Genomic DNA, 14,917 nt, shown 5'->3' on the forward strand with positions numbered 1-14,917 from the left:
TTAACAGTTTCCTGTCCTTCTTTCTATTTATTTCTTGAACATATCTAATTGTTCCTTTTTGATGTGTGCTTTCTCCTTTTGTATTTTTTTGTTTGGAGGAAAGCCCATTTTGGTACTCAAACTCGGTTCTATACTAAGACCTAAATTAGGGAGGCAAGACCTCATTTTGCTAGTTATGGGGGCCCGCAGTCAAAAGAGAGCCAGAGGCTCCATCACGAGACCTCGTTTTGTTCCATTTTGACATTTGTTAATAGTTTGCAATTTGAAAAAAACAGAAAATTTCACAACACAAATGTAATGATGAGTGAAGGTACCTTTTGCATTATATGTGAATTCATCTAAAAAAATAGAGTACAAAAGAAACGCAGAACCCAGAGACAAGACAAGGGCAAAATCAAAAAACAAAGACCAGGGGCCGACCCACTTAAAATCACAATATCTGGCAGTTTCATCTGCATTTTCCTATTTTTTCAGTAGTGACAGCCAAAAAGAAATCCTTATCGTTTGTCTGGATTGCATCCCTCTCTTAAAAAGAATGGCTAATGAGTGTGCTTTCTTTTTTCTCTCAGGTCTCTGGAACTGTATAAGGAATTCCAGGAAGAAGCTTACAGTGTAGCTCTGCATCCATCTGGCCTTTATGTTCTGGTGGGATTTTTAGATAAACTGCGCCTCATGAACCTGCTGATTGACGATATCAGGATATTTAAAGAATTTACAGTGCGAGGTTGTAGAGAGGTGAGAACTTATATTCTCAAATCATTTTTATCCAGTTTTAGGTCACTAGGAGTAGCAGAGAACTGGGAAAGAGACAACCTAATGTGTTTATAAACAGAAGATCTCTAGTTCACGACTGGAGGGACATGCTTGATCTCAACCCCACATTGTGAATTCCCAGACTCTGACAATGGGGGTGGTGGTTGGTAAAGCCCATTCCAACAGCACTGGGCACGAGGCAGGAACCATTCATGGACTGGGCACCCACTCACACACATGCTCAACCATACAGGGCCAATTTAGAATTATTTTGTCTTTGGAATGCGAGAAGAAACCCCACAGAGACAACGACAGAATGTGCAATGAGGGCTGGGTGGTCTCGTGGCCTTGGAACCCCTGCAGATTTTGTTTTTTTCTCGAGGCCTCTGGAGTTTTTTTTTTTTTTTTTTTCTGTCCACCTTGGCCATCAGATCTTACTTTATTCTTTGTTACTTAGTATTGCCTAATCTTTTTTTATATTCTTCTTGTTTCATTTTTTATCTTGTAAAGCACTTTGACCTACATCATTTGCATGAAAACATGCTCTAGAAATAAATGTTGTTGTTGCAAACTCCATACACATGGTGACGCAGCATAGGACTTTAACTGAGAATCCATGAGGCCGCAAGGCGTACCACTGCATCATCTTCAGAGTAAAAAAAATATAAATTAAATCAGTCCGTCTGGGGCTCAGGTTTTATGACAAAACTCTGTGCTGATCTGAGGTTGGTTTAGAATGTGAATGAGTGCAGCTCTTATTTAAAGTTCTGTTTGTCTTCCAGTGCTCTTTCAGTCACGGTGGGCACCTCTTTGCAGCGGTTAATGGGAATGTCATCCATATCTACTCTACCACTACATTTGAAAATATTCTAAATCTGAAAGGCCACAATGGAAAGGTAACATGGAATCTGGGTGAGGTGGGAGGGTTGACTATAATTGAAAATGATCCAATAAAGAAGCCCCCGACTCAGTGTCAGTCTCTTCCTATTGCATTGTCAGGTTCGTTCAGTCGTTTGGAGCCCTGATGACAGCAGGCTGGTGTCCTGTGGAATGGATGGAGCTGTCTATGAGTGGAACACCCTCACTGGCAAGAGAGAATCTGAATGTGTCCTAAAATCATGCAGCTATACTGGAATCACCATGTCTCCAGACGCTAAAGCCATCTTCGCCGTCGGTTCTGATCTCACGCTGAAGGAGATTGCAGACTCTCAGGTGCGGATGGGATGCTGGAATATGCAGAAGGGACAATTTACAACTTGAGCTAGGAAGAAACAGAAAGATAGATTGTGTAGAATGCTTGTGTAAATACCGTGGATACCCGTGGCGACCAGAACACTTTATACTTGCACATCCTTCATCCTTTTCAGTTGTAGTGGTGATGTGCAGAGAAGGTGTGGTTCAGATACAGAGATAGATCAGCTGACATCACCAGGGAAGTGCACTGCTCACAGTGGTCAGAGATGGGCTCCTGGTGGCTGACGGATTGAACACTCATTTTAGCTCATGCTGCAAAGCGCTCTCCTCTGAATTTGAGAATGCAGGTTCACAGCTTACAACTTTCAGTTTACCACAGAGCAAATCCTTGAATTGAGATGCTTCGTGGTGTGAGCAATTCAGTTGGCAGCAAAGTTGAGATTTACACTGTGGATAGGTGGGGGCTGACACTGAAAGAGATCATCTGATGTCACCAGGGAAGTGCACCACTCCCAGTGGTCAGCAATGGTCTCCTGGCAGCTGACGGATGGAACTCTCCATTTAGCTCACACTGTAAAGCACTCGGCTCTGAGTCAGAGGACTCAGGTTCGCAGCTCACTACTTTCACCACAGTGCAAACCTTTGAACTGAGATGGTCTGTGGTGTGAATCCACAGCAGTTCACCAATTGCTGTTGCTCCATGCAAAATCCACTTTGCATTTTTTGCTTTAAATGTTTTTATTTAACCGAGGCTTAATCTCAAAAGAGCACAACAATATTTTGCTCATAATTCTGTAATTTGAGCTATGGCAGGCAGTGGCGGCAGAACTGACAATGGTGTAACTACAGTCTATTAATTTATCCACTATGTGACTGCATTCACTGTACATCAGTAGTGGGGATTAAGCCAGCCATCTTGTGGTTTGCAGTCTACATCTTAGCCACTTAGGTGTTCATTATGGATAAATCAGCTTTGGGTCAAACAGTTTTGACTTTTAAGTGCCAACCTTGTAGGTTCAGTTAGAGAGTCTGCCATTGTGTAATACAACTCACTTTGAGGGAGGAAATTCTCTTTAGCTCCACTGGATAAGCTACTGCTTCCCTACTTGGGGACAATGGGTTCATGATCAGCCACTCTCTGTGATGAAGTGAAATGGAGAGGTGTGGACCCCCCAGCAACTACTCACTGGTGACAGAGTGCCTCACTGCTTCTGGCCAAAGGTTACTAACATAAGGTCACATAGCAAATAAAAATATCCTATGAAAAGCTATTATCCCCTTGGAAGTTTTCACATTTTATTGTTACGTGTTTTAATCACAGTGGATTTTAATTTAGATTTTTTGACACTGATCAACAAAAAAAAATGTCAAAGTTAAACAGATCTCTGCAAAGAAGTCTAAATAAATTACAAATATGCCATTTTCTAACCTGCCACATCCAGACCTGTGACGTGCGGTGAGGTTCATGGCTGGTGAGGCACGGACTCCTTCAGTGTCAGATTTACAAATATATGAACCCCAAAGAGTAGCTTATTCACTATTCAGCTGGCAGCGTGAACATTGACTACTAGTTATGTTTCATATCCCCTTGGGATTAATAAAGTATTTATCTATCTATCTATCTATCTATCTATCTATCTATCTATCTATCTATCTATCTATCTATCTATCTATCTATCTATCTATCTATCTATCTATCTATCTACAGTATATCTCATCAGCATTCCTTAAACACACAGGTGAGGTGCATATTTAGCTAAGAAAGAACGTGACATTTATAGCAGAGAGAGCGCATTTGCTCCTCACCCTCCATGTGTTCTAAATTTAACGTTGCAACTTCACAATTCATACTCATTCAATACAAATGAAAGTATAGAGTGGTGTACAAAAAAAAGGATTTCAATTTTGATTTTAATTGAAATATTTATTAGTTTTTAAAAGCTTTTAATTCTGATGCTTTAATCAATTTTAATACAGACTTTTCAACAAAAGGATAACAAGAAAAACAAAAGAATATTTTATTTAAGGTCAAAATTTAGTTTTTAAATATTGAATTTTTTTTCTTATTCTGATCCCATTTTTTTTTATAAAATTGAAAACCGTCTATGGTTTAAGGGTCCTTATTTGTAAATGAAGTCCATGCGCCTATCCTTCTCCATGAAAATCTCAGTCACTTTCTTGTAAAAGTCCCCCTTAGTTTTAAAAATCTTAATGTTCCATTTTGGCAGTCAGTTGGAACAAAAAAATAAAAATAAATGGACCGCTGCAGTGCACTTGACTTTCTGATATCGCTAACTTATTGGCACCTCTGCATATAAGAACAGCAGCAATGAGAACCTGTTGGGCTCACATGCACACCCTTTAGTGCGCCACAGTACTGCACAGTCTGCCTCACCTTGTGCCTTTTCACTGCAGTTTAATGTCTGATTAGCAAGACTAAATATGTCACACACATTCGTTAAAGATATTAGCCAAACCGTGGAAAGTTGAGAGTGTATCAGACCAGGGCTGTGGGGTTGTTGTCCTGGAGCCTATCCCAGCTATCATAGGATGCAAGGCAGGGACAAACCCTGGACAGGATGTCGGTCTATTGTAGGTATTGTAGGGCAAACACACACACACACCCACACACATCCCAACCACACACTAGGGCCAATTTAACATCACCAATTCACGTAACCTTCATGGACAGTGAGAGGAAACAGGAGCAGACCCACTGTAGGAATTTTTGGGTGATTAATAATCAATAAAACAGCAACCCAGGAGGACACCATAATAATGTGGGATGTGTAATAGACATTTTAACTTGGTTAGTTAATTATAAAGTTTTTGCCTTCGGTATTACCAGTAATTAATCAAACTAGCCAACCCGCGGCGTAACATACGCCGCATAATTATGTATTGATGGGTGAACACTTGCTGAACGACACAGTTGTCCAAATGGGGTGGGTTTGTGGATACCACTGTGAGTGAATGAAAAGATGGACCTCTGAAGAGAGCAACATACAATTGTCCGTGACTGAAAGCGGGATCGGGTGTGACGATGGAGGCCACGCTGGTGAAAGTTACTTCGTCGGTAGGGATAAGTTTCAGCACTTGTTCATTTAAGTGTAGCGAGTCTTCGTTGTTGACGCTTAATATAGCTTGCATACTGAGTTGTTCCGGAGTCACAGTTGAGAAACACTTTTTTAATGTCTTTTAAGCACAGGGAAAAAAATTAACATGTGAAACATCCGTAATGTAATAAGCCACCAAGAAAAGTGACATTGCAACAATGCACGCTACGATCCGATCGCTGTAAACAGAAGTGAAAACAAAATCGAGGCCGGTGCATTCTTTAACTGCCTTGTAGCGCAATGGTAGTGCTGTTGTTTTGCAGTAAGGAGACTGTGGAAGATTTTGGGTTCGCTTCCCGGTTTCTCCCTGTGTGGATAGCGCTTTGAATACTGAAAACACCGGTATATCAATGTAATGAAGTATTATTATTCTTATGCGTCCAGCGCTCTCTCTCTCCCGCGCCTGTATGCGTGTGTGTGTCGCTCGCTCTCTCACGCTCGCTGCACGTGTTCCTGCAGGCATACCAGTAAGTGAATGAAAAGATGGAACTCTGGAGAGAGCAACATACAACTGTCCGTGACTGAAAACTGGTTTTGGCAGATACATGCACATTTTTTTGAAAGTTTGGCCCTGTGCCTTATCAATTGTCATCGCAAAGGCAAATCTAACAGGAAATTGTCTTCGTGTTAAAGTAAAAGGCAAATTATCCGCGACAAACTGTTTTACACGCTGCATACCAACCCGCGGCATAGTATACGCTGCATAATCACGCCGCTTTTTTAATGTTTTTTAAGCAGAGGGAAAAAATGAACATTTGCAAAATCTGTAACGCCGCTTTCAGTAAGTACAATGCACACGCGTTTAATTTGTCAGCCACTTTTTGCCAGCAGTCTTTTCTGGTTTGGGCTGCTTTTGCAGTGTTACCACTTGTGCAAATTAAATCTTGAAATCCTTCGAGTAACTAATTAACTAACTAACACCCACCCAGCTTGTGAGAAAAAAATGTGCCCGTTCTTTCATCATTTTGTTGCAGCCTATCAAAGACTTGCTGATCATGTTTTCTAGACTCAATATACAGTGGAACCTCGGTTCACAACCATAATTCGTTCCAAACCTCTGGTCGTAAACCGATTTGGTCGTGAACCGAAGCAATTTCCCCCATAGGATTGCATGTAAATACAATTAATCCATTCCAGACCATACGAACTGTATGTAAATATATTTTTTTAAAGATTTTTAAGCACAAATATAGTTAATTATTACACTATAGAATGCACAGTGTAATAGTAAAAACATTGAATAACACTGACATAAACACCCAGGCTCCCTGCTCAGCTGCATGGCATGTGCAGGCTCTCTCTCTCAGCAGCACGCGAGCCTCCTCTCTCTCTCTCTCTCTCTCTCTCTCTCTCTCTCTCTCTCTCTCTCTCTCTCTCTCTCTCTCTCTCTCTCTTTCTCAGCAGCATGCGAGCCCTCTCCCCCTCTCTCAGCAGCACGCGAGCCTCCCCAGCCCCCCCTCCCTCCCTCCCTCTCTCTCTCTCTGTCTCAGCAGCACACAAGCCTCCCCACCCCCCCCCTCTCTCTCTCTCAGCAGCACGCGAGCCCCCTCCCCCTCTCTCAGCAGCACGCGAGCCTCCCCCCCCCTCTCTCAGCAGCACACGAGCCTCCCCAGCCCCCCCCCCCTCTCTCTCTCAGCAGCACGCGAGCCCCCACCCCCTCTGTCTCTCTGCTTCGGGCATTTCTCCCCTGTGTAGTAGTGATGGGAAGTTCGGATCATTTTACCGACTCGGACCTTTGAGTCTCGTTCAGCAAAATGAACAAATCTTTTTTCGAGTCATTTCGTTCATTTTAGCAAAATATAATTAAAATGTTACCTGTTACCTCCGTAACACATCTACTGCTTACACAAATGTTGATCACACTACAAACAAGACAAAACTATAATGCTATAAGAAGCAGAAAATATTAATTCATTGTTTACCTGGGTCTTTAGTCTATGATTCGCAACTACTGAGCCGGTAAGTGGTCACGTGACAAAAGAACGAACGACTCGAAAGACTCGAGGAATGAACTAATCAATTCTCTTTCCGGCTCAGACTGCATAGGTTAAGCTTATGGGGCTGTCACGTGATGAACGAACGAGTCAAACCCGAAGACTCAAGAGATGAACTAATCAGTTCTCTTTCCGGCTCAGACTGAGTTGGTTAAGTTTATGGGGCTGTCACGTGATGAATGAACGACTCAAACCCGAAGACTCGAGAGATGAACTAATCAGTTCTTTTTCCGGCTCAGACTGAGTTGGTTAAGCTTATGAGGCTGTCACATGATGAACGAACGACTCGAAAAACCCGAAGACTCGAAAAAACTATAGAAAGTTGCGCAAATGCGCATGCGCGACTGAACGACTCACTTCCACGAGACGACTCGTTCTTCCCGAGTCACATTAAAGATTCGTTCAAAATGAACGAATCGTTCAGGAACGACCCATCACTACTGTGTAGTGTGTGAGCGAGTGAGGAGAGAGAGAGAGAGCAAGCCAGTACGTTACAGTGAGCGAGAGCAGGCTCGAAGGCAATGTGTTCCTGTGGTATAGCAGGTCCATAGCTCCCCTTCAAAAGGCCATTTTTAATCAGGCGACTGACAGTAGTGGAGTCAGGCACAGAGAATGTCAGCTGCTGAGAGAGCGTCTCGACTGTTGCAGGGCCTGAAGCAGGTGAGACGCTAATGAAAAAGAGGCACAGGGCTTATTGGTTTTTAAAGACTGCTTCCTTCATTGTGTTTTAACTTCAGTTTTAAAGGATTGTGCTGCTCTCTCTGGCGCTGCCTGTGTGTGCGCGGCACTCTCTCTCTTGCGCTGCCTCTGTGTGCCTCTGTCTCTCTCTGGCGCTGCCTCTGTGTGAACCAAGGTTCCACTGAGGTTGACTAATGAAAACTCAACGTGGCTCAGAGCTGCAAGTGTACTCTGGCACAGACAAAAAGAAATGACGGCATGTTTCCCTTGGCGTCGCGTCCGAGTTGGTGGGCGTGGCTCTGTGATTCTTTCGTCGTATCCAATGGTCTAAGAGTTGGTGGGCGTGGCTCCTTCCTGCATGCTCCATTGGCGTCTTACTTGTCGGCGGTTTAGTGAATCCACGCCCCTTCCGGCGTGCTTTCCATGGTTGTCTTGCCTTAGTGAATTATATATATAGATAATTTGCCTTGGCTCTTATTTTATGTACCTTACCGTTCTCTGTTATAGTAGGGGGAGTCTCCAGCCATTAGACTTATTTCAAGGTAACTGAAGCATACTCATTTTAAGAAATAGAATAATGCAATTTATTTCTAACCACAAGGAGTATAGAAATATGATAACTGCATGTACTGTATATATTGACATATAAGACTGGATGCAGAAACACTAGACAGGCAAACATACAGTATAACATAGACTGAATGTTTACTGGTTATTTAAAGTTCTAATTTTCTTTTTTCTTGGCACAGTTAAGTAGTTTTACAATACCAAGTCTTTGTGGATGATATCTGATGGTGTATGGATGTGTAGCTTTTCTGCTGCTTCAGGCTCTAGTGGAAGATTCTTCATGCGTCACAGTGTGCTCTTTCTCTCTGATGTGTTATCCTTGTCAGCGTTGTGCTGCTACTTCCTTAGTTTGCCTTCTTCTGTCTTTTGCCACTCCATAGGGTAAAGGCATTAGCCTTTCAGGCAGAAAAATTTAGATGCTGAAGTTTGCTTCTTGAAGTCATGGCTGCTTCTAAGCAGACAGGGCTCAGTACTTAGCTTGGCAGACTGGATCTTGTCTCTCAGGCTCACAAAGAGAAGAGAGTTTCACCTTTTCAGTTCCTCATGGAGAGGGTGGCTCATGACTTTTAGGGTACAGAGACCAAGTTTCAGAAGGTCATTTTGCATTTTTTCCCAACCCTGAGAGAATCCTAGAGAGAATAACTAGAGAATTCAATGAGTATCCAGCAAATATCCCAAAGAGAGCGAGCTTCTTCAGGATGGTGTAGAGAGTTTTAAAGGCAGGTTGAACTTTCTCCTGATTAGTTTAAAGTCACTTCCAATTACAAAATCAGTGACTTTTAATAGGTGGGTTCTTCTGTCCATCTTAGTTGTCATCCATTGAATTATAGGTCTTTGTTCTTGCTTGAATCCAATTTGCACCTTCTGACTCAAGAGGTCTGCAGAGGGGCCTATGGAGAGATCTCAGGTCACCTCTGGTTGACACCATCGTTATATGATGAAGTCCAGGCAGATCCTGGTACAAGCTGGAGTTCAGTCACTTAGTTTGGAATGCAAGTGAGGTTTTTCTGCAGATGGATGCCTGCATCTCCATTAAATCTGCTTCCTTAAAAGGCCTGATGTGCCACGAAAGCCTAGCAAAATGGACAAGGCCCACTTTGTCCTAAACCACTCAGACACAGGGAGAATATGCAAACTCCATGCAGGCAACACCTGGGCAACAAATCCTGGTCTCCTTCCTGCAAGGCAGCAGCACCACCGTGCTGCCCTAATTATTAATATAAAGCACAAAATAATCAGTAACATTAGCATTCAGTTCTTTTAATTTGATACAGCTAAGTAAGTCAGTGGTGTGGCAGAACCATCATCATTATGGCCCTTTGCTGCATTCATATGTTTTTCAATCTGTGACATTTTACCTTCCTGCTTCAGTGTATTCTTGTGAGTTTCTGACTGAAGTTTTGGGAGAAACATGAAGTCGCTGTTGATTTGTGACTTGCTCTGCAAATAAAAAGCTATTAAAGATAAACTGCTCTTTTTCATGAAAATAAAGAGCAAACTAAACATTTAGTATTTAAGGTGTATCACATCACTCCAAATGTAATTCGACCACAAAAATGATATTTCTGGCTGATCAAGTTATATTTTTCTATTTTATAAAATTGTCTGAGGTGAAAGAACACTGTTACATCGTTGGATAGCTTTATTTTCTTGGAATTGTCCAAGTCAGAGCATCAACACTGTAACACATTCACACGAAATTTCTGACATGTAAACATCTTAGTTACTGTTAATAAACCTTTAATCATCTTTGTGTCCCTAAATTATTAGTGAGGACCGTATTGAAAAACTTGTAATGACAGTTGAACAACTTAGCCACTAGGGGGCTACTGCGCCTCTGAACAAAGCTAACTAATTTAACGTAAGCAGTGGGGACTCAGTTGTGACAGCTCAGCATCTTAGTGCTTCTTAGCAAAGGCGAATTAAGTTAAAGTCATACAGATATTTGGTGGAGGGACTGAACCTTTTTTTTCACTAAAGTCCTTAGACCTTGCCAACAATGTTTACATTCACCCAGACAACATTTAAAATGTCAGATTTTGGAACATGAGGGTTTTTGTTTTTGTGTCATTAATGTTACTTTTGTTGCTACTTGATAAGTTTGTGCTACCAACCTTGCCTCTAAGCATCTAGTAATCGACAGAGCAACAGAAAAGAAATGCAGTATATGGGTACTGATAGAAAAAGAAATACAATATATAGATACTGATGGAAAAAGAAATACAGTATATGGGTACTGATGGAAAAAGAAATATAGTATATAGTGTGGAAAGCAGCCCGGACGCAGACAGGTAGATATTGTTTCAAGCACCACACACGTTTATTTACAACTTTTATTTAAAAATTGAAAACACACACAACCCCAAAACTCCCCCAAAGTTCAGGCCTTTCACAATGACGCCTCCACTCCTCTCCTTCTCCACCTTGTCTTCTCCACTCCCGACTCCAGCCATCAAATGGAGGGAGGCGGCCCCTTTTATACACACTCGGATGTGCTCCAGGTGCCTCCTGATTAGCTTCCGCCAGGACTCCCCAGTGTGGCGGAAGTACCGGCTGCGCACCCGGAAGCACTCCGGGTGTCCCTGGTCTTCTCCCTCCAGCACTTCCGGGTGTGGCGGAAGTGCTGAGGGCCAGGGCTCCATAGACATTGGGGCACCCAATAGGGTTGAGCTTCAAAGCTCTGTTCCCGTGGTCCCGAAAGCCACCAGGGCAGTTGCCCCCACGTGGTCTGGGGGAGGCGTAAGCCCTCCTCTGGTCCTCCTGGGCGTCCCGGCTGGATACCACCCCCAGGCTCTTGTGACAGTAGGCACTGATGAAGTATAATAAAACAGGTCAGCAATAAAAGATATATGGATTTACGCGTTCAGCTCATGACATTGATCACTCTGTATAAATAGTCAGATATGGCCATTCAGGCATTGTCAATCAGCTGTCTACATGATTCAGTAAAGACTGTCCTTCATATTTTGCAGATCCTGCGTGAGATTCAGTCAGATGTTTCCTACACATCAATTGTGATGTCCCATTCAGGTCGAATGCTTTTTGTTGGCACATCAGCTGGTACCATCCGTTCGATGAAATACCCACTACCCATACAGAAGGAGTGGAACGAATGTTATGGCCATGCAGCACCAATCACAAAGGTAATCTTTACACTTTTTTGTCTTGATTAATATTTCAGGCATATCCTTCCTGGTTTCTCAGTATTGATTCCCAGTTCATGCCATAAGAGGTTGGTTTGGGCTGTGTTCGGCAGCACCTCTCAGCCATACAGAATCAACGTAAATCATGTGAAGCAGAGAGAACATACGGCTTTGTAAGACCTCCCTGACAGTTTCATTTGTAACTTCTGCAATCCTTCTGTTGCAACTTGCCCTCATCTCCATGAGATTTAAATTAGTCTTTTTTGGGAGTGTTACATCCGTAATATTTATCCATTAGTCGATCTGCTAACCCCGCTGTAGTCTTACATTTTGGAGAAGATTATTTATGGAATCAAGAAAAAAATTCAGAATTGGACACAACTTGGGAAAAAATATAATTTTGTCATATAGTGGGATAATCTCTAATAGAATATTAAATGGATGTTCATTTGATTTTTACGATGGAAATGAAAAAGGCCTTGAGAAATCTCGTTGCATTTTCTGAATCACTTTTCTTGCTGAGGGTCACAGTGGCAGTAGGGCCAAGCAGGTCAACCTAAACTTCTCTGTCCCTAGCAACAGAGCCCAGCTCTTCCTGGGGAATTCCCAGGTATTGCCAAACCAGCCAAGAGAGACAATCCGTCCAAACGTAACCTGGGTCTGCTGCAGGGTCTCCACCCAGTGGAATGTGTTAAGTGCAGCTCTCGGGACAGTTGACTACCATGGAGGCATCCTTATGACACGCCCAAACCTCCTCAACTGGCTCCTCTCAATCTGGAGAAGCAGCAGTTTTACTCTAGGCTCTCCCAGGTTGCTGAGCTTCTCATCCTATCACAAAGTATCAACCCAGCCACCATTTAAAGAAACATCATTTCTGCTGTTTGTACTTACAATCTGATTATTTTGGTTATTACTCGCAGCTCTTATGGATATTTTTCTAATTTGTTTTGTGGAAAAAAAAAAATAGAATTCTGTAAAAGTTAATATCTTGGAATGTTACCTCAGTGTCTCTTAGGCTGATGCATTTTATCAGGTCCTGACATGTAACAAGGCCTAAAATACATGAATAAAGCTTTGACACTTCTTAAAGCTTTTACACATTGTGAACATTCCAGCCCGGATCACAGACAGACGCTAATGACACCAGTACCAAAGCACAAGTGATTTTTATTTACAGTGTCCCCAACAGCCCAAACACACACTTTCTTTACTCTTTTTATCTTCTTTGTCTCTCACTCTCTGTTCTTTCTTTATCTCTCAGTCCTTCATTTTCCTCCACTCCTCCTCAGCAAGCTTCATCCTCCTCCTCCCGACTCTAGCTCAGCAGTAATTGTAGCACCCCCTGGCGGTGCCTGCGGATCCCAACAGGGCTGTACCAAACTCCAACTCCCATGAAGCCCTACGGGAGACCGAGGCACTGCTGCAACCCAGGGGGGCTGCCATCTAACATTCCTGGGAGGTAATGCTCTGGCCACCTGTGCTCCCTCGGTACTCCCAGCATGGAGGCGTCCTGGCCGTCATATAACAACATATAAACATATGTTCAGGTTGAGTTTCTCACATTTAAAGATATGCTTCACTTTAAAAAATCTTCTAAACTTTATCTAAGCAACTGTAGCTGCTGAAATATACAGTGGTGTGAAAAACTATTTGCCCCCTTCCTGATTTCTTATTCTTTTGCATGTTTGTCACACAAAATGTTTCTGATCATCAAACACATTTAACCATTAGTCAAATATAACACAAGTAAACACAAAATGCAGTTTTTAAATGATGGTGTTTATTATTTAGGGAGAAAAAAAATCCAAACCTGAAAATGTAATTGCCCCCTTGTTAAAAAATAACCTAACTGTGGTGTATCACACCTGAGTTCAATATCCGTAGCCACCCCCAGGCCTGATTACTGCCACACCTGTTTCAATCAAGAAATCACTTAAATAGGAGCTGCCTGACACAGAGAAGTAGACCAAAAGCACCTCAAAAGCTAGACATCATGCCAAGATCCAAAGAAATTCAGGAACAAATGAGAACAGAAGTAATTGAGATCTATCAGTCTGGTAAAGGTTATAAAGCCATTTCTAAAGCTTTGGGACTCCAGCGAACCACAGTGAGAGCCATTATCCACAAATGGCAAAAGCATGGAATAGTGGTGAACCTTCCCAGGAGTGGCTGGCCGACCAAAATTACCCCAAGAGCGCAGAGACGACTCATCCGAGAGGTCACAAAAGACCCCAGGACAACGTCTAAAGAACTGCAGGCCTCACTTGCCTCAATTAAGGTCAGTGTTCACGACTCCACCATAAGAAAGAGACTGGGCAAAAACGGCCTGCATGGCAGATTTCCAAGACGCAAACCACTGTTAAGCAAAAAGAACATTAGGGCTCGTCTCAATTTTGCTAAGAAATATCTCAATGATTGCCAAGACTTTTGGGAAAATACCTTGTGGACTGATGAGACAAAAGTTGAACTTTTTGGAAGGCAAATGTCCCGTTACATCTGGCGTAAAAGGAACACAGCATTTCAGAAAAGGAACATCATACCAACAGTAAAATATGGTGGTGGTAGTGTGATGGTCTGGGGTTGTTTTGCTGCTTCAGGACCTGGAAGGCTTGCTGTGATAGATGGAACCATGAATTCTACTGTCTACCAAAAAATCCTGAAGGAGAATGTCCGGCCATCTGTTCGTCAACTCAAGCTGAAGCGATCTTGGGTGCTGCAACAGGACAATGACCCAAAACACACCAGCAAATCCACCTCTGAATGGCTGAAGAAAAACAAAATGAAGACTTTGGAGTGGCCTAGTCAAAGTCCTGACCTGAATCCAATTGAGATGCTATGGCATGACCTTAAAAAGGCGGTTCATGCTAGAAAACCCTCAAATAAAGCTGAATTACAACAATTTTGCAAAGATGAGTGGGCCAAAATTCCTCCAGAGCGCTGTAAAAGACTCATTGCAAGTTATCACAAACGCTTGATTGCAGTTATTGCTGCTAAGGGTGGCCCAACCAGTTATTACGTTCAGGGGGCAATTACTTTTTCACACAGGGCCATGTAGGTTTGGATTTTTTTTCTCCCTAAATAATAAAAAACACCATTTACAAACTGCATTTTGTGTTTACTTGTGTTATATTTGACTAATGGTTAAATGTGTTTGATGATCAGAAACATTTTGTGTGACAAACATGCAAAAGAATAAGAAATCAGGAAGGGGGCAAATAGTTTTTCACACCACTGTATAAGGTGTCATCAGGCACGGGTAAGACGCGTGTCAAAAGAATTCTCCGAATCCAAGAGCTTGTTTTAAAGGTATTTAGTGAAAGGTAAAAGCAAATAATCCACACAAGAATGAAAGAAAAAATAGTTACACACGTAAAATAAAAGGCAAAAAAAGGGAAAAATGTATCTTCTTTAAACTTAGCTTTTCTTGAAAGACTTTAGTTATTTCTATGCTTAAAGGTTCTTAATTTCTTCT

The 14,917-nt window shown here is 42.3% G+C and overlaps 1 protein-coding gene across 1 annotated transcript in view; it reads left to right on the forward strand.

The window, feature by feature from the left end:
- The window catches only part of cfap57 (cilia and flagella associated protein 57), a 114,405-nt gene that overhangs the window by 31,805 nt on the left and 67,683 nt on the right, over positions 1-14,917 (forward strand). The window contains exons 8-11 of the mRNA XM_028810850.2: positions 570-735; positions 1,536-1,649; positions 1,753-1,965; positions 11,275-11,445. Coding sequence (XP_028666683.1) covers positions 570-735; positions 1,536-1,649; positions 1,753-1,965; positions 11,275-11,445 — 664 coding nt within the window. The remainder of the gene's footprint in view (positions 1-569; positions 736-1,535; positions 1,650-1,752; positions 1,966-11,274; positions 11,446-14,917) is intronic.

Source organism: Erpetoichthys calabaricus, chromosome 10 (genome assembly GCF_900747795.2).
Source record: "Erpetoichthys calabaricus chromosome 10, fErpCal1.3, whole genome shotgun sequence".
Lineage (NCBI taxonomy): Eukaryota > Metazoa > Chordata > Cladistia > Polypteriformes > Polypteridae > Erpetoichthys > Erpetoichthys calabaricus.